This window comes from Papio anubis, chromosome 9, assembly GCF_008728515.1.
Source record: "Papio anubis isolate 15944 chromosome 9, Panubis1.0, whole genome shotgun sequence".
Classification (NCBI taxonomy): Eukaryota; Metazoa; Chordata; class Mammalia; order Primates; family Cercopithecidae; genus Papio; species Papio anubis.
Window position 1 is genome coordinate 65,150,196 of NC_044984.1, and position 23,844 is coordinate 65,174,039.

The 23,844-nt window shown below is 38.0% G+C and overlaps 1 protein-coding gene across 1 annotated transcript in view; it reads right to left on the reverse strand.

Annotated features, from left to right (window-relative positions):
* PTPRR (protein tyrosine phosphatase receptor type R) overlaps positions 1–23,844 on the reverse strand; it is a 281,445-nt gene that overhangs the window by 231,469 nt on the left and 26,132 nt on the right. The window contains exon 2 of the mRNA XM_017946001.3: positions 17,110–17,408. Coding sequence (XP_017801490.2) covers positions 17,110–17,408 — 299 coding nt within the window. The remainder of the gene's footprint in view (positions 1–17,109; positions 17,409–23,844) is intronic.

Sequence of the window (23,844 nt, forward strand, 5' to 3'; positions counted from 1 at the left end):
GATATCAATATCCTGATTTTTATGAGAAAAAATGAATTCAGATGATCCAGTTCAAGGTTCTTTTGTCTCTGATGAGCTTCCTATCTCAAACAAGTCATCTCATATTTCTTGGGGCTATCCACAAAATGAATGAGTTGGACAGGTGGTAGGTAAGACCCCTGCCCGTATGAGGAGTTGTATACATTTGGAGATCAAGTGGCTGAAATGATCAAGACTTCACTGTGGAGCAAAATGATCAGGCTGCCAGCTCTCCATGATTTGGAACTGAGCTTTGAGACTCACTCCCTCTTGTCAGTGTCCAAGGATGATGGAACCCTGAGAGATCAACTCATGCCAGTCAAAATGGCTGGGAAATGAAGGTGCCTAGGTCTCTTATTTACATTGAGAAACAACTGCAGAGGAACCAGAATTCTTAAAATTCTTTTATTGATGCATTTTCACCCTGTAGTCAAGCTGGATGGGATGCCCCTCCCTAAACAGAAGTCAGCTTTGTTGAGTCTACAATAAAAGTAAAAGGAATTGAAATGACCAACGCAACGTCTCTAAGAGAACTGAGGGATTTTCTCACTGTGGATGAATCTATGGAACGAAAATATGTGGATTCCTCTGATGAAGACTAGATTCCTTGGGAGAGTGCTGGATGTGCACGACCACACTTACCATGTGTTACTTTTCCTTCTGTGTGATATTTTTATTATCTTTTCCTGAAGTCATTTGTCTAGGCTGCAATTTTATCATGAGAATATACCAGGGACAATGTCAGGGAGGGGTGGGGGGCGGGGAAGAGAGAAAATAAATGTTTCCACATGGCAGTGTTTGGGACACTCTAAAGATCAGAGTGTTTGTGAATGCTAGTGTTGTGATAGCAGTATGTGGGTGAGTGTAAACATACAGCATTACAGAATTTGTCAGTATGTCATAACAGAGGTAGCCACTCTATTCTAAGCTGATGATTTTAGGTTAAAAAGTTTTCCTGCTATGTGATAAGTAGGTTCTGAGGCTACTAATACCCTAAGTAGACTGAAAATGGTGTTCAACAGCTTTAAAGAGCAGAACTGAAGCCTTTTAACTGTCCTTTATTAACTAAGATACCTTTCTGGAAGGCAAATTTTCTTTAAAAACTGAATGACTATTAAAATATCAAGCTAAAATCAGAAACAGTACTCTTTGGGCCTGTTACTTTTACTCTTCAGTAAGAGTCTTATTGACTGATGTTTAAATATTTTGAACAAAAAAAGTCCCCTGATTTTAATGCCCAAACTTTTCAAATGTATTAGAGACAACCAAATAAGTACAGTGGTGGCATGGGCAAGGAGACCACTGGAGTCAGGCACAGGTGGCGACAAAGATATTCAGAGAGGGTCAGGAAACTCACAAAGCTAACAGACTGCACAATGCAGTAAATAATGATGAATGATCTGGAGTTGCACAGAAAGGGCAAATTATTTTTGGTAGCTTCTTTGAGAAACTAGAAATAATAATGAGATATAGATTTATGCCTTTCAGTCACAAAAACAAAGAGTTATTCTGGTAGGGATGAATGGTGGATACTCCAGAAATTATTGGTGGAAATGCAATTTGTCATTATCTTTTGGGAAACAAATTCAGTTATATATAACTTTTGTTAAAAAGCAATCTTGGCCAGGTGTGGTGGCTCACGCCTGTAATCCCAGCAGTTTGGGAGGCTGAGGTAGGTGGATCGCGAGGTCAAGAGATTGAGATCATCCTAGCCAACATGGTGAAACCCTGTCTCTACTAAAAATACAAAAATTAGCTGGGCATGGTGGTATGCACCTGTAGTACCAGCTACTCGGGAGCCTGAGGCAGAAGAATCGCTTGAACCTGGGAGGCAGAGGCTGCAGTTAGCCGAGATTGGGCCACTGCACTCCAGCCCGGTGACAGAGCGACACTCCACCTCAAAATAATAATAATAAAAATTGGCAGCCTCACTTTTGGGAATCTGTTCCACAGAAATAAAAGCATAGCATGTAGCAGCAATTGTACAAAGATCTTTTTATAACATTATTCATAGGGCCAAAAATAAAGGTATAAACAATGTGAATTATCATTCATAGAGGAATGGTTGAATAAGTTATGGTATAACCATACCATGAAGTAATATGCACCATTAAAAAACATCAGTTAGAATCATGACCATTGAGTAGGAAAGTTTTCCATGGATATCATTGAGACAGAAAGGAAAAATAAAGCAGAGAAGTGTCCATAATGTTATATCACGTTTGTAGAATACAAAACACAATTTCTATATGGATATGTGTATGTATAAATGTACATATTTTTGTGTGATTGTGCATGTATGAGTGCATGACTACTTAAACATGAAGAAAAGAAATGGAAGAATACATACACATATTGGGTTCTTAGCATGATGGACCAGGAGATATGGAGGTTCAGTAGAAGACAATGAAATGGGTAAAAGGATGGAGGAGAGGGGAGGGAAGCCAATAAAATATCAAACAAAAATGATTGCAATAAAAATGAAGTCAATGATTTCTTACCTATGTATAAGTATATATGCGTAAGTTTATCTACATATAAAGAAACTAGGGAATGATAAATGAGAAAGTTAAATCCGCCTTGTAAGAATGACTGGGATTTATTGCTAAGTAGGAAAAAAGAAAAGGAGACACGGTCACAAAAGGTAGTTTTTTGAAAAAGACAAAAATATTTGAACACAAAACAATTTTTTAAAAAGATACCATAAAAAAGGGAAGTGATTATGTAGGAAGAAATATCTGTAACCCACATGGCAGACAAATGGATTATGTTCCAATAAACAAAGAGCTGCTACAAACTGTTGAGAAAGAGATAACCCAATATACCAGAGAAGATTAAACAATGTGCATGAGAGGAACTCCAAATAACTAATACACACGAAAGATGTTGCCCTTTTCCATAGTCAGGGAGATGCAAAGGAAAGCAGTAATGAGGTACAGTTTTCACTTCCCTGGTCAGCAAAAATTAAAAAGAACAACAATGAACTACTCCTGGAGAGACTATGAGTAAATCAGGCAACTTTATGCACATTGCTGGTGGGAAGGTAAATTGCTACAACTTTTCAAAAAATAACAGTTTGGTAATTTATTAAAATACTCTGGGGCTAAATAATCTTTCTTTTGAAAATCTATCCAATTGACATATGTAAATGTGTAAACGTATATGTATATATAATATATACATAAATATGTATTATTTATACACGTACATAGACATGTTCCTCTTTCTCCAAAGATTTCTATAAAAGATTATTGTAGCAATTTTGTGTGGCAAACATAAAACACATACACAAAGAATGAACACTGTAAATGAAATAGATGTACTCAGAAGAATAGTTTCAGAAAGTGGGGTATATACAAACGTGAAAATTATGCAGCTATTTAGAAGACATAATTTGACTTTATAGCTAAAGACTCTGAGTTATATCTATGACATATTATTAAGAAAAGCCACTTGCAAAGTATGACCCAATTTTCAAAATAACAATAAAAATTTATGTATTTAAAGGAATTATAAATTTAAAAGATTTACATCCCTACAAGATTGCAAGAGTAAGCTTCAATTACTTAGAGTGTGTGTTTAAGTGTATGACATATTTATTACTTGATCTTCCCTAATAAATTGGGAGTTATTTTGCATTTGGATTAATAACATCTTTTTAAAAAAGTTTTCTTTGTAACAGAAGTTGCTAATAATATAGCTAATGTTAAGAACTTAAGGTCAGGAGACAACAGGTGCTGGAAAGGATGTGGAGAAATAGGAACACTCTTACACTGTTGGTGGGACTGTTAACTAGTTCAACCATTGTGAAAGACAGTGTGATGATTCCTCAAGGATCTAGAACTAGAAATACCATTTGACCCAGCCATCCCAGTACTGGGTATATACCCAAAGGATTATAAATCATGCTGCTATAAAGACACATGCACACGTATGTTTATTGTGGCACTATTCACAATAGCAAAAACTTGGAATCAACGCGAATGTCCATCAATGATAGACTGGATTAAGAAAATGTGGCACCTATACACCATGGAATACTATGCAGCCATAAAAAGGATGAGTTCATGTCCTTTGTAGAGACATGGACGCAGCTGGAAACCATCATTCTGAGCAAAGCATCGCAAGGACAGAAAACCAAACACCACACATTCTCACTCATAGGTGGGAATCGAACAATGAGAACACTTGGACACAGGGTGGGGAACATCACACATCCGGGCCTGTCGTGGGGCAGGGGGAGGGGGGAGGGACAGCATTAGGAGAAATACCTAATGTAAATGACAAGTTAATGGGTGCAGCACACCAACATGGCACATGTATACATATGTAACAAATCTGCACGTTGTGCACATGTACCCTAGAACTTAAAGTGTGTGTGTGTGTGTGTGTATAGAACTTAAAGGCAAATCACTACATTACTTACTTCAAAAAAAATTTAGGTGAAATGAATGAGTTGGATCTAGAAGTAGGTGATAAGAGGTGAACATATGGCAAGTGTTAGGTAGCACATTCTGGCTGATGGAAAAGATGTTTGGGCTCTCAGCAGATAAGAGTAGCAGGTGGGTGTCTCACAAGAAGGTGGACCATGGTGACATGAAAAGCTATCAGGAGGTAGAAGTGGGCTGGCTGTGAGATCCAAAGTTCAAAGTCAAAACTAGTAAGAAGGCAGGTTTCCAGTCTCAGAGGAACTGAAGTGCCAGTTGGCTCAACAAAGCAGACACTCAGGCAGGGAAGATGAGGTAACTAGAAATGGAATGTAAGTAGGGCTTTGGTCAGACCAGCACATGTGGCTGTGTAGGCTGTGTGATGCACAGCTCCAGGGAATGCCATTTACTTAAACTGCAGTGTGAAGGGTACCTCCTAAATTTGTCCAAGGCAAGAAGCCCATTCAGCTCTAAGATTTACTCCAAAATCAGAGTAGATCAGCAACAGAATTGAAAAGCCTGTCAATTATCATCATAATCGTCCCCACTACCAATACCACAACCATGATAACTGACATAATCACAATTCAGTGTGCTTTACAGAACACATTCACTGATACCAGAAAGAATCAAATGAGGTATCCAGGTCAGGTATTACAATTACCATTAAAATGAAGAAACAAAGACTCAGAAATGTTCATTGATTTTTCCCACAATCTCAAAGGCAGTCTGTAGTAGAATAGGCACATGAACCCGGCATGTCTACTTCCAAAACCATTCTGTTACCACTGCCTGAAGCTGTTCACATTAGGGAGGAGAATTGGTCCCCAACATTAAGATTGGACTGACATTGGGGCCTGCTGAGCAATGAGCCAAACAGGTCATTAGTATATTGTAATTCTATCTTAAGAAATATAGTTTCTTGTTTTTTTCATGTTCAATGGATAAACATTTTCTCCCTGTAAGGGGAGTTCTTGCTGTATAGTATTCAGACTCAACTTGTCCACACTGATTGCTATTTTGGTGTAGTGACTATTTGTTTAGACAGAATATGTTACAGAAAAGATTTGTGGCAGCTTGCAAAAACATGCATAATACAAAATATAATTGAATAAAAGGTAAGGAAATAAAAAAATTAAATTAGAGGAAAAATGAGTGAAGAAAAGAAAACATCCAGCCAAGAATGAGGTTAGTTCACAAAATAAATAAGGCACTCAGTAAAGGTCTCTGTATTTGTTAGACCTAAACCACAATTTTGGCCCTCAGCTTTTTAGCAGTCAAAGGAAAGAAAATAATCATGATTCTCAGTGTTTAAAAGATATAATCATCAGCCAACCAATGGCTTAGGAGAAATACAAGTATTTTTGGTACTGAGGCCAGAAAGATACATTTTTCATTGTTCCATACAATGCTAATAATAACAGTCAATTTTTATAAGGATCTTAGTATGTGTCAAGAGTGCTTTCAATACCTTGTCTCGTTCAATTCCCACAATTCCATAGGATGGGTATTATGAGTATCCTTTTTTTTTTTTTTTTTTATAAACAAGGAAACTGAAATACAGGATGCTAACTTAATCATTAAAGGAAACACAATCAATTAGTAAATGCCTAATTTGGGATCCTAACACAGTTCTGCTGACTCCAAAGTTATTCTTCTACCACACAGCTTCTAATTACACCTTGATTTACTCTCCAAGTATCTCTGAATATCTAATAGAATCCTTCAATATCCAGTATAAGGTAGTCCCCACTATTTTCTCCCTGCCACATGGCTTTGTTTTGTTTTCTTCATTGCACTTAGCATTATCCGAAATTATCATGTTCATTTGTTTGTTTTGTTGTCTTTCTTCAATTAGAACATAAACTACACAGCTGCAATGATTTTGTTTATCTTGTTCCCTATTGTATCCCTAGAGTCTATTGTACTGCTTAGAATTCAGTAGAAATTCAATATTTTTTTTGAATGAATGAATGTTACAAGGAGCAAGAATTCAATGACCATTCGAAATCTTTACACATCTGTGAAGTCCATTGTCCTTACTTATTTCTAGTTCCTTACAGATATTACTTACAGATTCTCAAGTCTCCATGACTTACTTATGCTCCTCACCAGAATGTATTGTTTCCTTTAACTTGGCTATTTTTAATAATCCAGCTTGGCATAGACTTGATTTTATCAATTTGACTTTTTATTTTAAAAGTTATACTTAACATGTAGATGATATCATCACTTGTAATACACGAAAAACATTTTTTAATTCATTTTCTCACACACAATGACTGCTGATTATTTAAAGCCTATATCCAAAGAGTTTGCCTAGCAGCCCATTCAAGTAGATTTTGTTATATGCTGCCTAAAATTTCCTATTTAAAAACAGACCAGCTTCAAAAAAAGAAACAGAAATGAACTTGATGGCTCAAGGCATATAGAAACAACATGTACTTGTTCAGGTTAAAAACCATAATTCTGGCTGCTATGTTCTCAGGCAGGAAAGATAAACAAATTCTTAAATAATGCAGCTTCACTAGTCAGCAATGGGAGCATGAAATAATGAGAGGAAACTTAGCTGTAGGACAGATTCCTCACCCTGGTCATCCTAATACATATTATTCTCAGTATTCTCGAAGTCCTTCAGGCTGTCTTGGAATTTGCATCAACTGGCTGTCATGTTCAGAGAGCAGGGCAAACATATCTCTCACACACAACTCTTTCCACAACTGTAGAAACTGTTTGTGAACATTTGGCCTATCCCCTCAAAAATGGGCCTTTTCATTGGAAGTTATTTGCTGCTAGCTTAGTGTTTCAGTCAAAAGCCTCAACCATGTGAAAATGTAGGCCAAACGGAAAGATATCTAAGTTGGCAATGTTCTCTTGACTTTGCTAGACTCAAAGGGTCCAAATACGTCATCTAGTAAGGAAAGAAACAACTTGAGATATGAATATTGGCTGGATTATATTTTTAACCTTCAAAAACAAAATTTAGAAAATGTCTTAAGTGAAGATTCTGACCAATCTTCTTTATGAAAGGACAATGATAAATAGCTATGGTGACAACATGCATATTTGTATTTCTGAAGTCATTCTGACACAATGAATAGATTCAACAGTGAGAAGAAGCAAATCTATTTGAAATAGTTCTCTTATAATAAGCGTAAGGAAAGGATATTTTCTTTTTAATTGGAAGGTGGAGAGTTGAACATTTCCTATATTTGTTTTCTCTTCTAAAGTATTGGGTGTTTATTGTGTCACTATTGTGACACAGCCTTTGCGTTATGCTGTTGGATTTGTTGTTTAGTTTCATACCGATAACTCTATTACCAATCTTCTTCAACCTGGTTAAAGGTTTTTATTCTGTCACCCGTGGCTGGACCACTGAATCTCCTACAGCCTCATCTTTCTTTCCAAACTCCAAGAAGCAAATGGAAATCTAATCCTGTGCAAGAGAAAGTGAAGAGATCTCCAAATCTAGAAGCTTGATCATTAAATATGTACACTGGCTTAGCCCTGGAGGTATTTCCTTTTGGAACTATTGCTTGTTATTGCTGATTCCAAGATTCTTTGCACCCCATCACTAGCTATGATAAATAGGAGGAGTGATGGTCAGAATCTGTATCCTAAGTCACTGCCGTGACTGCTACCCAGCCCCTGGGTTCCCAGAGGATATAGAACACCAAGAACACTCTAGACTAAAACATCATAGGAGAGCCACCCTTATCATACTAATCACTTTGGAGAAAAGTGAGAAACAAGAAATAAGAGTCAAGCAGGCCAGTACTGCAAGACCCAAGAGTTTGCCTCTGTGTCTACATTTATTTATAAACACTTTATTCTCCCATATTCTATTCTTTCCCTCTGTCTGCATTCTCTCATCCACTCATACAGGGTTAACTGCCATGCGTGGGTCTGTGAATATCTCCCAGGTCTAAAGCTTTGACTGTGACCTGTCTGAACTCTAGACTCACATTCCAATTGTAGACTAGCACTGTGAGTTAAGCTTCTTAACTTTGCCCAGGGAGAGAACCTTCTAGGTACTTTTAGCTTTTGTATTTTTCCTAAAGCAAGAGAAAGAAACACGTTGTTTCTACCACCTGAGTCATAGGGATCACAGTGAGAAAACAAAAGCATTTTGCTAAGTGGTGCCAATCCCATCACTCAGGAGCAGGGCCAAATGCCCAGAAAGCCCAGTATAATTAGCCATTAGCAGTGAGATTTTTAACTGAACTACTGAACAGTAACAAGATAGTAAGCATGATTTACAGGCATTTATGATTACAGATAAGTAGACAAAGAAGGAAAAAAAGAAATGGGGACAAAGTCATTAACAAAAGACACACAGGAGAATGGTTCTTAACAACTGGAAAACCAAAGGCAATTTTAGAGAGAACTGAAAGCTCCAAGTAAATATTTGCTCCAAAGAAAACATACTATTTTTGTTTATCTGCAGATCCCATTTTTTGACATTATTGTGGAAATTTTGGATTAAAAAAGGTTTTTCACCGGGTGTGGTGGTTCATGCCTGTAGTCCCAGCACTTTGGGAGGCCAAGGTGGGTGGATCACGAGGTCAGGAGATCAAGACCATCCTGGCTAACATGGTGAAACTCCATCTCTACTAAAAAAAAAATAATAATAAAAATAAATAAATAAATAAGCTGGGCGTGGTGGCAGGTGCCTGTAGTCCCAGCTACTCAGGAGGCTGAGGCCGGGGAATGGCGTGAACCCAGGAGGTGGAGCTTGTAGCGAGCTGAGATCGCGCCACTACACTCCAGCCTGGGCAACAGAGTAAGACTCTGTCTAAAAAAAAAAAAAAATTTTTTTCTGGCTCCAACATAAAGAGGAACAGACAGCACTGTCCTTCTTCTTCTAAGGTAAGTTCTGAAATAGAATGTTTTGTATCTTCTAATCAGAACATTCTCTTTTTTGGTTCTGTTTACTCCTTTGGCTATTTTAAATATTTCACCTTACTGAAGAATTAAGGTCTAAGATCTATGAAATACACATAATTTGCCTAAATGAAAAAAATTAGATCCTATACTGCAATTATATAAAGAGTTTATAAAGAAAGTAGCTTTCCCTGAGATAAGCTCACCAAATTCTCTCAGTAATATTAATTGGGCAGTTGCTTCGAAAATAATACTATATTTGATATAGTCATCATCATTTATGTCTCCTTCTCAGGATGAGTGGCCTTAAATCAATGACTGTATTGGGACTATAAGTCAATCTATAAAACTGTGACAGCTACTATACAATGAAATTTTTAGCAGCTGCTAAAAGTGATGCTGTACAAAGAGAATGACTTGGAAAGCCATCCATAATGTAAACATATAAACTAAGTAAAAAATTATAAAGCACATATATGCAGATTTCATACTTTTGTAAAAAATATATGCATACCTGTACATAGAAAAGAATATATAGAGAGAGCAAGATTACCTTGGTTATCTAACAGTTAAGGATGGTTTTTTGTTTTGTTTTTTGAGATGGAGTCTCATTCTATTGCCCAGGCTGGAATGCGGTGGTGTGATCTCCGCTCACTGCAAGCTATACCTCCTGGGTTCATGCTATTCTCCTGCCTCAGCCTCCTGAGTAGCTGGGACTACAGGCACCCACCACCACACCCGGCTAATTTTCTGTATTTTTAGTAGAGACGGGGTTTCACCGTGTTAGACAGGATGGTCCCAATCTCCTGACCTCGTGATCTGCCCACCTCGGTTTCCCAAGGTGTTGGGATTACAGGTATGAGCTACCCCACCTGGCTGGTTAAGGATGGTTTTTATTTCCCCTTTTCCTTATCTAAAGTTTCTAAATATTCCACAACTGCATGAAAATGTGTAATTTTTTGAATCAGAACAAAAATATTACTAAGTTATTCCCTGCCCGTTCATTGCACCTGGAGAGCAGGGCCTATCTTTAGTATTGACAATCAATTAAACTAGCTCTATTCGTCCTTAATATTAGGACAAATCTTAAGACTTGATTCGTCCTAATATTGAGTGTATATGATCCCAAACAAGCAGACGCACTGAGTGGTCCAGGGTTGTAACCTAACACAGACATTGCTAAGGCTTAGCCTCTAGCTTTTCCAGACTGCATTCCAGCATCTTCCTTGCTGCTTTAATAGCTAGAAATGGTGAAAAGCAACAGATGGTGACAGTTATGACTGTCAGGATGCCAAGCTCAAGAACAGAATTTCTACTTCAAGAGTATTGTGCAAGGATACAGTAATAGCTGGGGAAATCTAAGCATGAAACTTTCTGCAATGCAAGTCTGGTGATTATATAAGAAGGTGATTATATAAGGTCTTACAATTTAATAGGAAGCATTAACATTAGGTTAAGAGAAGAACAAAAGTTCAACCAAACTTCTGGAGTAGATCATTGAATTTCTTTTTCTAGACTTTCTTAAAAATAAAATCTAACTGGAAGCTGTATTTTATTTTTTATTAGTATCTGTGAAATGGCTACTGTGGATCCTTTAAGTCAAGTCAAATGATTTTGAATCCTGGAAATAGATTAAGCAATCATCAATATTCATTGACTAGCTATTTTGCATTTGCTATTGAAAGGTTACAGATGCAAAACAAGTATATTTTTAATGGAATTTCCACTCTAGGTGGGGAGATAAAATGTAAAACAAGATCATATGATAATAGGTAATTAAGTGTTAAAATTACGTACTAAATCATATTTTCTTGATAACGAGATGTACTATTTAATTACAAGCTTTTGAATTGTGTTTCTTTTGGCATCAACTCATTCTTTCTCAAGTAAATAGTTATGAGCCCCTATATCATTGTGGTCACTGGAAATATAGCAGGAACAAAATAGAAAAATCTCAACCTTGTGGAACATACATTATAACTGGGGAAGAAAGAGACATAAAAGGTATTAGCTAGAAGTGCTTCATAAGGACGACGAAGAAAAATAATGCAGGCAGGTGGACATAAATGTCTTTGGAAGCTGTAGTTTTAAACAGTGTCACTCTGGCTAGGTGTAAGACAGCTCCCTCCTCCTTTCAGTGATGGCATATGTTCCCAATGCTTATTTTCTTTTTGGTTTTACATTTCTACTTTTGAAATTTGTTCCTGAAAACTATCCAAGCTGTCTGTTGAAAATTCAAGTAGGGGTCAGGCACGGTGTCTCATGCCTGTAATCCCAGCACTTTGGGAGGCCGAGGCAGGTAGATCACTTGAGGTCAGGAGTATGAGACCAGCTGGGCCAACATGGTGAAACCCCATCTCTACTAAAAAGACAAAAAATTTAGCTGGGCATGGTGGTGCATGCCTGTAGTCCCAGCTACTTGAGAGGCTGAGGCAGGAGAATCGCTTGAACCCAGGAGGTGAAGGTCGCAGTGAGCCGAGATTGCACCACTGCACTGCAGCTTGGGCAACAGAGCAAGACTGTCAAAAAAAATAAAATAAAATAAAAAATTAAGTAATAAGGTGAAGAAAAAAGTAGGAAATTTACTGCAGGTTGAGGTTAAAAAATGCAATAAAAAATCATTCATCATCTCAGTGTCTAAAACAACTGCATTCTATTATTTGACATTTATTTATTAATTTAAAAATAATTAATGAGCCTTCATTATGTGCTAGACACAAGATTTACAGGAAGTGTGTTATTCTAGGTAGAACAGCAAGGGTAAAATTCCTGATTCAGGCAGGTATAGGCTCGCTCTCGTGAGGAAGAGAGAAGGCCAGAGCAGTTTGCAAGGAGTCAAGGAGAGGTGGAGTGGTGGGAGATGGACTCAGAGACACAGGGATAGGCCAGGTTGTGTGCTATGCTTCCTAAACCTCTGAAAACCCAAGTATCCTCCAGAATGCTTCCTGAAGGCATTGATTCCTGGGATCCATCCCAGAACTATGGAATCAGAATCCTTAGGCAAGAGTTCTGGGGATCTTGGATCCCAGGTGATATAGGATGTAGGACATGGGAAAATGTTTGAATTTTAGTTCAATGGCAATGAAAAGGCAGTCATGAATGTGTGTATGTGTGTGTGTGTGTGTGGTGTGGTGTGATATGATCTGATTCAAACTTTCTGCAGATCACCATAACAAAAATGGGAAAGAATGGATAGTGACCAGTTTGCAGCATGTTCCAATAATTTATGAGGGAAAGAAAAGCAAAGAATCAAACAGAGATAATAGTTTTGTTGTTGCCATAGACTTGCCGTAACAATTATATGAGATAATGCTTGCATAGTTCTTAGTATACTATCGATGTTTTACGCTTAGCAAAAAATAATTTACTTATCACTATCATGATTTTTTTTTTTTTTGCCAAAAAGCTATTCAATTGTGTCAATCTCACATAGTCAGTAATCTTTTCCCACTCACTTGTGAGGCCTCCCTTATCATTGTTTAATTTCTCATTTGGACTCAGATTGCTCTATGATTTCTCCTTTTCCATTTGTAAATTTCCATGCATGTATTTTCAATAGTTGTTGTTTAACCAATCTCCTTGTATTGCAAGTTTTAAAATCAGATTTATTATCTTAGGGCTTTATATGCATCCATCTAGGAACTTGGTACAGGTGTTCTGGGACTGTATTGAAGCACATCTGTGTCACACCTCACATTATAGTAGACTTGTGCGTTTCACCAATTTAGTATTTTGGACTTGGTATTACATTTACTATTTTGATCCCATATGCCCTTAACACATACTAATTCAAAAAATTTCCCAAAGCCTGTGTTTGAACCATGCTTTCTGTGAGTTTGTCCACCATGAGCAAGTCACTTAGTTCAAGAATAAGCCTAGACATCTGCTTCTCCATAGCTCAGCACAGACCTCTTGTCCCTACTATGAGTCATCACTGTCAAGAAGTATACAGGCTACTGTAGTTTTTCACAAATTTGAGACTTTTCAGGGTCAAAATATAATGAACCCAATAGGTTGTATTAAAGCATAGTCCTCATTGGCAAACAATCTGAATTTTAACACATATCCCAGGGATCTTAACTTTCTCGTGTGTCAGGAGAAATGTTAACTGTTGATTGAATCATATCTAAAGCTAAATATACAAAAGTGTTGGTACTTGAACCACTAAATTTTCTCCAGTTTGGGTTGGATTTGTCATCACTTGCGACAAAGTATTCCTCACCAATACATCTTCCATGACATGGCTGAATTCTGTTGATATGTACACAGACTAAGCCCATCCTTTGGGTAACCTACTCTACAAATATAAAATTATAATTAAACCAATTTGTCTATTGAAAAAGTGTCCAACAGTTATTTATTCACATCACACAGTAAATGCTACAAAATTTATTTACTGTGGCAAAGCAATGAGACAGCCGGACTTTCAAAGCCCTTCAAATAATGTCTAGAGATTATTACTTTACCTATAAGATGAATCTCAAAAGGTAGTCAACAGAAGAACAAAGCTGAGGTATGCCATAAACCCGAGTTTAGAATGTAATTAAAACCCATAGATATCACAAGTTTTTGGCTTTAATAGCTTTCTAAGTCAAATACCTGATAAAAAGTATTTGCAAAGAATATTCTGTGTCACAGAAACAATAGAATGTCTGTCTATGTGTTGATCTGGGTGAGTGGTGAGGAAGACAAGTTTTAGGATCCTAGGATCTCAAGGAGAGGATCACAAGCCCCCGGAAACTCACCACCCTCTTCCTATGTGCTCACAGAATGCTTCCCGCGTCCCTAAAAGCTGCCACTGTATCCTCTCCTCCCTTCCCCCTCCCTTCTTTTTCCCTTAGCTCCTTGACTCCTTTCCTTCCCCTGCTGCTGCTTCTCCTCTTTCTTCTCCTCCATCTTCTTCTCCTTTCCTTTATTTTTCTTTCCCACAAGTCCATCTAACAGAGTAGATCATAATCTTCCCATTTCCATGCCCTTTCGCTGATGTCAAAAATCACCCCTTATATTCCCAAGCCTTACTAGTCCCCAGTTTGCTCTGATTCTGGCCAGGCTAGAACATTCTTCACTCAGCAGCCTATGCTGAACTGAAATGGCCTGTAGTTGCTACCATTCCACCACTTTCACTTGCACCTCTGGGTTCCCTCCTTCCTGGTGTTGTGGCCTTGTGTCTTGACAAATATCCTGGGGATCCAGTGACAAGAGCTACGGATTTTACAGCACACTTTTATCTAAAGCCGTATTTTTTTCCTCTTACCATAGCACTGACCTTGAGGCATTCATATCCTCTCTACATTGTACCTGCACAGAAATCCTAATAACAGCTTAATTGAGTTTCCGGAACATAGTTAGCATTATTTGGGATGAATATTCTAATTGTGCTGTACTCTCCTTGTAACAAATAAACTATAAATTTTCCTGATTACTAATAAAAAGAAGAAAGAGGAAAAAATTCATTTGTGGACAAATGCTCTTATGAAATGCTTTGTGGTGGCAATTGGGAATCAGGAAGAGAGGAGAGACACATGTAACTTTCATGTCCTTTTTAAATGTAGCATTCTAAAACTCACTGTCAATGATATTTGAAACAAGAAAGAGAAAAAGTATTGGAGGAGGGATGCGTGATCCTTCCTTCTGAGCTAGGAAGTCTTAGAAGTTACATATACATTTTAGAGGTTGAGTGTAGCTTTTTACCCTGGCTGGAAAAAAAAGATGTCCACAATTTCTCCAGCTCAAGATACTGACAGTCATGAACACAGTTTATTTGAGTATAAATTCAGTCTCAAAATAATTCTTAGTACCACTACAATGTCCCTCAAACAAGGTCTGCATTGATATATATGTTTCATACACATGTACACACGATATGCACAAATACATCAATTATTCCGTTAAAGTCATTATGCTGCCCCAGAATACATCCCTTGCTTCCTGTATGCCCCATCCATATATCCATTTTCTGTATGGAATGCATCTTCAAATCAGCTGATATTTAATTGCATCACCCCTTTGCTTTTTGAGGAAGCTAAACATTATTGATTTATTTAAAAAATAACCCTGCCTCCCCCGTTTTGCTGCTAAATCATCATGCACATAAGTAATAAGTGGATTACAGGAAACATTAGAACTGGAAATTGGTGTTGCCAGCTACCAAAGCCACAGCATGGTTAGAGGCTAGATCAAAAGAGGCTAGGGAAAGTTAATGCAGCAAAATTGCCTATTGCCTCTATGTAATCATCACCCAAAAGAAAAAGCACAGCTTCTTCATGAATCTCCAAACCACAAATAAGCTGAAAGTGAAATGACCTGCCAGAATTCCTCATCGATGCCTTTTATTGTCCATAATATCAAATTAACTCGACAGTACATGACATTACAAGATAGAACAAGCCTCTTGAACTGTAATTTACAGTGACTTTAAGAGTTGATGACTATGGGTATATGATGGTCACTAGAGGAAACATCTCCCATGAGCCCTAGCATTAACAGGAGCATCTCCAGATACAGAGACATCATTGACATCATTTATCTTCACTGAATAAACACAGTACATGACTTTCACCTTCAGAACATCTGCTACTCATGTAAATGCAGAAAACTTGTTCAAGTATTTCAGGATGCCAAGTGACCCACATATTTTCTCTTAACAAGAGTTCATCTTGTGTTCTTAGCTTGTGATTTTTATTGAATTATTGATATTTCCCTCCAGACATTTTCCAAGCAAAACAAGAAACTGTATTTCATTTGTCTCTATTTCCAGATATCCCAAGGGGAACCTAGATCATAATAAATACTCGGTGTATGCTAGTTGAAAACATCGATGAATGGAACTTTGATTCTCAATACTAAGTATACTATATGTAGTAGGTTAAAAAAAATAAAGAAAAAAAAGAAGCTTGTTAAATTTAATTACATTTGGTGCATAGAGAAGTTGCCAAAATGCAAACATGGTTTCACTGAATTATCTTGGCCTCACAAATCAACTCATTTGATTATATTTTGGGGCAGAGATGCAATAACAACCATTTAACTACTGATTTATAGTTTCAGTGTGGATCCTCCTATTATGGTGATAAACCAGAGAGTAACTATAGTCCAAATAGGGTGCCAACCTCAGCATGTATTTAAACTATGATGCCTCCACAATTTGGGAACCTCTAATCTGGGTTATACAAGCAAGGGAACTTTAAGAACATAAGCAATGGGATCATTTTATCACTTTGATTAATAAAGAATGGTGCTTATCAGTAATATCAGAAACATTATCTATCAACTACTCCCAACGCATTTTATTTGCTCCAGTGACAGAAAACTACTCTCCCTCTACCACACCTCTCCCTTTCAGTTGCCTCATTTATTGGCATTTGAGTCAAGTGACCAGAGGATCTTCAATAAGTACTATTTATTTACACAGGCTGAGACTAAGGCCTATCTGCTTAAAACAGATTCTCACAGAAGGCAGGAGGCTCAGTTTAAGATATATTCAACTATAATATAAGGCCTTCCTAAAGTAATCTTTTATTCAAATATTTATTAAGCATCTACCATGTACCATGCATTCTGCTATGAGCAGAGGATACAGGCAAGTTTTCTGATTTCGTAAGAGGAAGAAAACAGACAATAGTCCAAGTAACAAATTAGAAGTACCACAGAATAACTGCTGTGGTACATACCCATTGGGATTCATTGACAACTATTCACAATCAGTGTTTTTCTTTTTTCAAGTATCAATGACAGGAAAGCATCAACATCAGCCTCAGCATCAGTTTAACATACTACTTACCACCACAATTACGTTTGCTGCTGGGATTGGAAGATTTTCCACTTCAAGATCTTGACCGTCCATGGCCAGCAGATTGACAGACGGGTCATATGCAGGTCTAGGAAATGCTGAATTGACAATCTGGTGGCGTTTGCTTACTTGAGCTTCGGAAGAAGAATGGTAGCTATGTCTATAGATTTTTTGTGGGGCGATATCCAGGCTCTTCTCAATGTCTTGTGAATGCTGATAAACGAATACCGGCTTCCCACTCCTCTTCTGATTAATTGCCAAAAAATGATCATTGTTTCCTGAAAAGCACCCTGAAAGAGGGAAGAAGAAGAAACAATATCAGAGACCCTATTCAGTAAGAGAGGGAGATATATCTGATGAAGAGACTTACCCTTTCTTGAGAAGCTTTAAGACTTGTGAAGGATTTAGGTTAGTCTCCATCGTTCTTTCTCTGCTTCATGATTCTTAACAAATAGAATACACCTGGTGGTATGAAGGCCTCTCAAAGACTTTAGGTGGATAGAAGTGGGTGTACTTTGAAAAAGTCCTATTTTTCAGATATTCTGATGCCACTTTTACCAAGAAATTTCCTCCTTTGTCTACACCCATAGTTTCAATACCTAGTTGGGCTTCTATTCCTGGATGTCATATCTGCTGCTGAAATTATAAATATTTTTAACATATTTAAGCTTTCTTTAAATATAAGCATTTCCTACAATTCTTATTTCATACTTATTGCTTGTATTACAATGAACAGTTTTCTTCACGCTTACAGAATATTTAAGCTCACTGAGGGAAGAAATCTGAGTGTACTTATTGTGGTACCAGCTTTCAGTAGTCCAAACAATATCCATCCTCTCCTTACTTAGGTAAGTAATATGGCCATCTAGATAGAGACTACATTTCTCTCCGTCTTCCCTGTAACTAAGCATTGCCATTTGATCAAGTTATAGCTATTGGAATGTGAGTAAACAGACGTTAGCAGAGATATGATATGGCCTTCCTTTCTACATTTCCTCCTTTGTGCTGGCTGAAATGCAGATGGTCTGGTAGGAGTTTGAGGTAGAAACCATGTGTCAAAGATGGTAGAGCACTAAGACAAAAGATTCTGATCTCTGATGAAAGTGAAACTACCATATCAACCTCACAGTTCCCACTCAGACGACTAGAGGAGAGAAAAACAATTTTCTTTTTTTTTTTTTTTTTTTTTTTGAGACGGAGGCTCGCTCTGTCGCCCAGGCTGGAGTGCAGTGGCCGGATCTCAGCTCACTGCAAGCTCCGCCTCCCGGGTTTTTACGCCATTCTCCTGCCTCAGCCTCCCGAGTAGCTGGGACTACAGGCGCCCGCCACCTCGCCCGGCTAGTTTTTTGTATTTTTAGTAGAGACAGGGTTTCACCATGTTAGCCAGGATGGTCTCGATCTCCTGACCTTGTGATCCGCCCGTCTCGGCCTCCCAAAGTGCTGGGATTACAGGCTTGAGCCACCGCGCCCGGCCGAGAAAAACAATTTTCTATGGTTTTACCTGCTATTATTTTAAGTATCTTTGTTACAGCAATTGAATTTATTTAGTAACAAATACATTCATCTTTATTTCTTCTATTAGATAAATATTCATTGCATATTTATGCAATGGTTTCTCCTGTTTGCTACTGGCCACGGGAGGAAATAGATAATACATATGAATCAAAAAGAATATTACTAGGTCAAATACCAATTAGAAAAGCAAGTATGAGATCTGTTATATAACATAGTGCCTAGCAATGGTACCCCAGATTTTCCCTGGGTACCAATGCCTATGGTAACAAGTGCTGTCTTTTTACAAGAATTCTTCTCCAATCTTCTACTATTTTTATCTTTTACTTCACAAATCATCCAAGGGTCTGCTCTTTGTTTTGTTTTTCTTGCAAATTTCAGCTATTTACATGCCCAAATTCAATAGCATTATCATGGCAGATCTAGTCCTCATGCTACTGGGCATTGTAAATTTCTCTATTTTCTCTTAGGTGAGAAACCCAAGTTCATTTATGCATACAATATACCTTTTCCAAAGCACAGAATCATCCCTAAATGAGTGATATTGGAAAAGTAAACTAGGATGAAAATAGTATACTATTTTATTTCTTAACCCCAAAGGAATAACTTCATTGTAGTGATATCAGATAGTTTCTCAGAGGGAAAGAAGAAAACTACTCCCCTTTCAGAAATGTAGACACTCTTCTAGGACATTACAATATTACTTAGTAAATTACTTTTTAGTAAAATACTAAACATACACCTTGTGGTCAGAAAGTTTACATACATCTAAAACATTTAGCACCATTTTCCATGAATAAAACAGTGATAAGAATAACAACATTGAGGTATCCGGTTCTGAATTCCATTATACTACATATGTTCTTAATGATAGTTTCATTTCCAAATCCAAGGAACCCATTTAATATGGAGAAATAAAATTCACAATTATTTAAAGGTCATCAATTGTCCAATCATCATCTTTGGCAAACTATGGGTGGCTTGATTGTTTAAAAAAGTTATGGTCGATTTAGCATGCTCAGAACTGAAGACATGATGATTAGTTTCCATTACTATTTCAGGATCCACATAAAATATAATTCAAGTGGTCTAAAAAGATAAAGCTACTGGTAACAGCAGATGATTCTCATACTATCTATTATATCATGGAATAAAGCACTTGGGCTAAAAAAAATAACCTATCTTTATAATCTCACATGAAAGTTGAAGGGATATTGGTGAAACAGAGTTGCTGAAGATGGAAGACGTATATGTTGGTCACACAAGACTTGATGGAAAGCAAAGGCTGTAAAAACTAGCAATTCCTCTACTCTGGATTCTCTATAAATGATAAATAAAAAAGAAAAAAGCAGCTTAGAAGACTGGAGAAAGTAGATATCTGAAAAGAGGAGAAATAAGTGACAAACTGAGTCAATTACACAAATATCTTCAATTTTTTTTTTATATATTACCAATCACACCAAGTCTTTTCAGAGCCACTTTATCTAAATAGCACAGATAAGTCCAGTTAACAAATGTGTGCTAAAATTGGCCTACCAAAAAAGGGACAAAATCTAAGTTGAAGTACAATTGCAACATAATTAAAATTTCCCAACCTTATCCACTTGTCTGTGTGAATGAACTTAGTCCTGCCTTGTTCTTGAGTAATGAGTTCTAAGAGAGCCACATAATATCAGGTGTCCTACCACAATCATTAGATAAGAAAAAACATTTCATAGTGCTGTCCTTAGATTCTCTGCATCGGAGCTACCTGGGACATGATGATGCAGTTTTTCAGAACCCAGCCTAGAACTACCAAAGCATAATCTCTGTAGATGTAGCCTAGGAATGTAGATTTATAATAGAATTCTTATATTCAAACTCTGATGTTTGAGGACCGCTGACCTAGTATCTGGAATTAGTTTTGTATTTTCCATCCTCAAATGCTACCTCTCTACTGCCTCCTTCACTTCAGCTTTATGAATATACTCAAGTAAAAATTTTGGAAAAGTGAAGATTGAGATGCCAAGTTACCTATTAGTGAAGCCATAATTCTAAAGCAGCCAACAGTCATAGCTCTTTTCCCTCTCTCTCCTATCAACACCTGCCCCTGGACTCAGATGCAGGTGTAGAAGTGCAAGAAACTCACTTCAAATATAATGATATAGATACATGTAAAGTGAAAGAATGAAAAACAATATACCATGAAAACCTAATTAAAAGAAAGCTGGAGTGACTATATTAATATCAACTCAGCACAAACAAATTACCAAGGATAAAGAGGGACATTACATAATGATGGACATATGATGCAATGTACATAAGAATACATAATATTCCTAAATATATATGCATCAAAAATGAGCTTAAAATTCATGGAGCAAAGCTGACAAAAATGAAAGGAAGAATAGGAAAATTCACAATTATCATTGGAGATTTTAACTGTTCTCTCTCAATAGTATGAGGAGACAGAAAAGGAGGAAAGGTAAGGTTGTTCAAGAACAACACCATCAACCAACTGGATTTAATAGGTGTTCACAGAACACACAACCAAAAACACCAGAATACACATTCTTTTCACGTGCTCATGGGGTATTCATCAAGAAAGATCATATACTGGGCCATAAAATAACATCTTTTGAAAACTGAAATTATACAAAGTATACTCTTTGGCCATGAAGGAATTAAACTAGCAGTAACAGAAAGAAAATAAGAATATTTCCAAAATTTGGAAATTAAAAAAACACATTTCTAAATATCCATGGGCCCGGTGGTTCCAAGATGGCCAAATAGGAACAGCTCCAGGCTACAGCTCCAAGCGTGAGCGACACAGAAGACAGGTGATTTCTGCATTTGCAACTGAGGTACCAGGTTCATCTCACTGGGGTGTGTTGGACAGTGGGTGCAGGACAGTGGGTGCAGCCCACTAAGCGAGAGCTGAAGCAGGGCAAGGCATCACCTTACCCAGGAAGGGGTAAGGGAATTCCCTTTCCTAACCAAGGGAAATTGTGACACACAGCACCTGGAAAATTGGGTCACTCCCACCCTAATACTGCGCTTTACCAAGGGTCTTAGCAAATGGCACACCAGGAGATCATATCCTGTGCCTAGCTCAGAGGGTCCCACATGCACAGAGCCTCCCTCATTGCTAGCACAGCAGTCTGAGATCTAACTGCAAGGTGGCAGCAAGGCTGGGGGAGGGGTGCCTGCCATTGCTGAGGCTTGAGTAGGTAAACAAAGCCACCAGGAAACTCGAACTGGGTGGAGCCCACCGCAGTTCAAGGAAGCCTGCCTGCCTCTGTAGAATCCACCTCTGGGGACAGGGCATAGCCAAACAAAAGGCAACAGAAACCTCTGCAGATTTAAATGTCCCTGTCTGACAGCTTTGAAGACAGTAATGGTTCTCTCAGCATGGAGTTTGAGATCTGAGAACGGACAGACTGCCTCCTCAAGTGGGTCCCTGACCCCCAAGTAGCCTAACTGGGAGGCACCCCCCAGTAGGGGCAGACTGATACCTCACACAGCTGGGTATCCCTCTGAGACGAAACTTCCAGAGGAACAATCAGGCAGCAACATTTGCTGTCCAGCAATATTCACTCTTCTGCAGCCTCTGCTGCTGATACCCAGGCAAACGGGGTCTGGAGTGGACCTCCAGCAAACTCCAACAGACCTGCAGCTGAGGGTCCTGACTATTAGAAGGAAAACTAACAAACAGAAAGGACATCCACACCAAAACCCCATCTGCACGTCACCATCATCAAAGACCAAAGGTAGATAAAACCACAAATATGGGGAAAAAAAAGAGCAGAAAAGCTGAAAATTCTAAAAATCAGAGTGCCTCTCCCCCTCCAAAGGAACACAGCTCCTCGCCAGCAACAGAACAAAGCTGGATGGAGAATGACTTTGACGAGTTGAGAGAAGAAGGCTTCAGACGATCCAACTTCTCCAAGCTAAAGGAGGAAGTTCAAACCCATCGCAAAGAAGCTAAAAACCATGAAAAAAGATTAGATGAATGGCTAACTAGAATAACCAATGTAGAGAAGTCCTTAAATGACCTGATAGAGCTGAAAACCATGGCACGAGGACTACGTGACAAATGCACAAGCTTCAGTAACTGATTCGATCAACTGGAAGAAAGGGTATCAGTGATTCAAGATCAAATGAATGAAATGAAGCAAGAAGTTTTGAGGAAAAAAGAGTAAAAAGAAACGAACAAAACCTCTAAGAAATACGGGACTATGCGAAAAGACCAAATCTACATCTGATTGGTGTACCTGAAAGTGACGGGGAGAATGGAACCAAGTTGGAAAACACTCTGCAGGATATTATCCAGGAGAACTTCCCCAACCTAGCAAGGCAGGCCAACATTCAAATTCAGGAAATACAGAGAATGCCACAAAGATACTCCTCGAGAAGAGCAACTCCAAGACACATAATTGTCAAATTCACCAAAGTCGAAATGAAGGAAAAAATGTTAAGGGCAGCCAGAGAGAAAGGTCGGGTTACCCACAAAGGGAAGCCCATCAGACTAACAGCGGATCTCTCAGCAGAAACTCTACAAGCCAGAAGAGAGTGGGGGCCAATATTCAACATTCTTAAAGAAAAGAATTTTAAACCCAGAATTTCATATCCAGCCAAACTAAGTTTCGTAAGTGAAGGAGAAATAAAATCCTTTACAGACAAACAAATGCTGAGAGATTTTGTCACCACCAGGCCTGCCTTACAAGAGCTCCTGAGGGAAGCACTAAACATGGAAAGAAACAACCAGTACCAGCCACTGCAAAAACATGCCAAAATGTAAAGACCATCGATGCTAGGAAGAAACTGCATCAACTAACGAGCAAAATAACCAGCTAACATCATAATGGCAGGATCAAGTTCACACATAACAATATTAACCTTAAATGTAAATGGGCTAAATGCTCCAATTAAAAGACACAGACTGGCAAATTGGATAAAGAGTCAAGACTCTTCAGTTTGCTGTATTCAGGAGACCCATCTCACATGCAGAGACACACATAGGCTCAAAATAAAGGGATGGAGGAAGATCTACCAAGCAAATGGAAAACAAAAAAAAAGCAGGAGTTGCAATCCTAGTCTCTGATAAAACAGACTTTAAACCAATGAAGATCAAAAGAGACAAAGAAGGCCATTACATAATGGTAAAGGGATCAATTCAACAAGAAGAGCTAACTATCCTAAATATATATGCACCCAATACAGGAGCACCCAGAT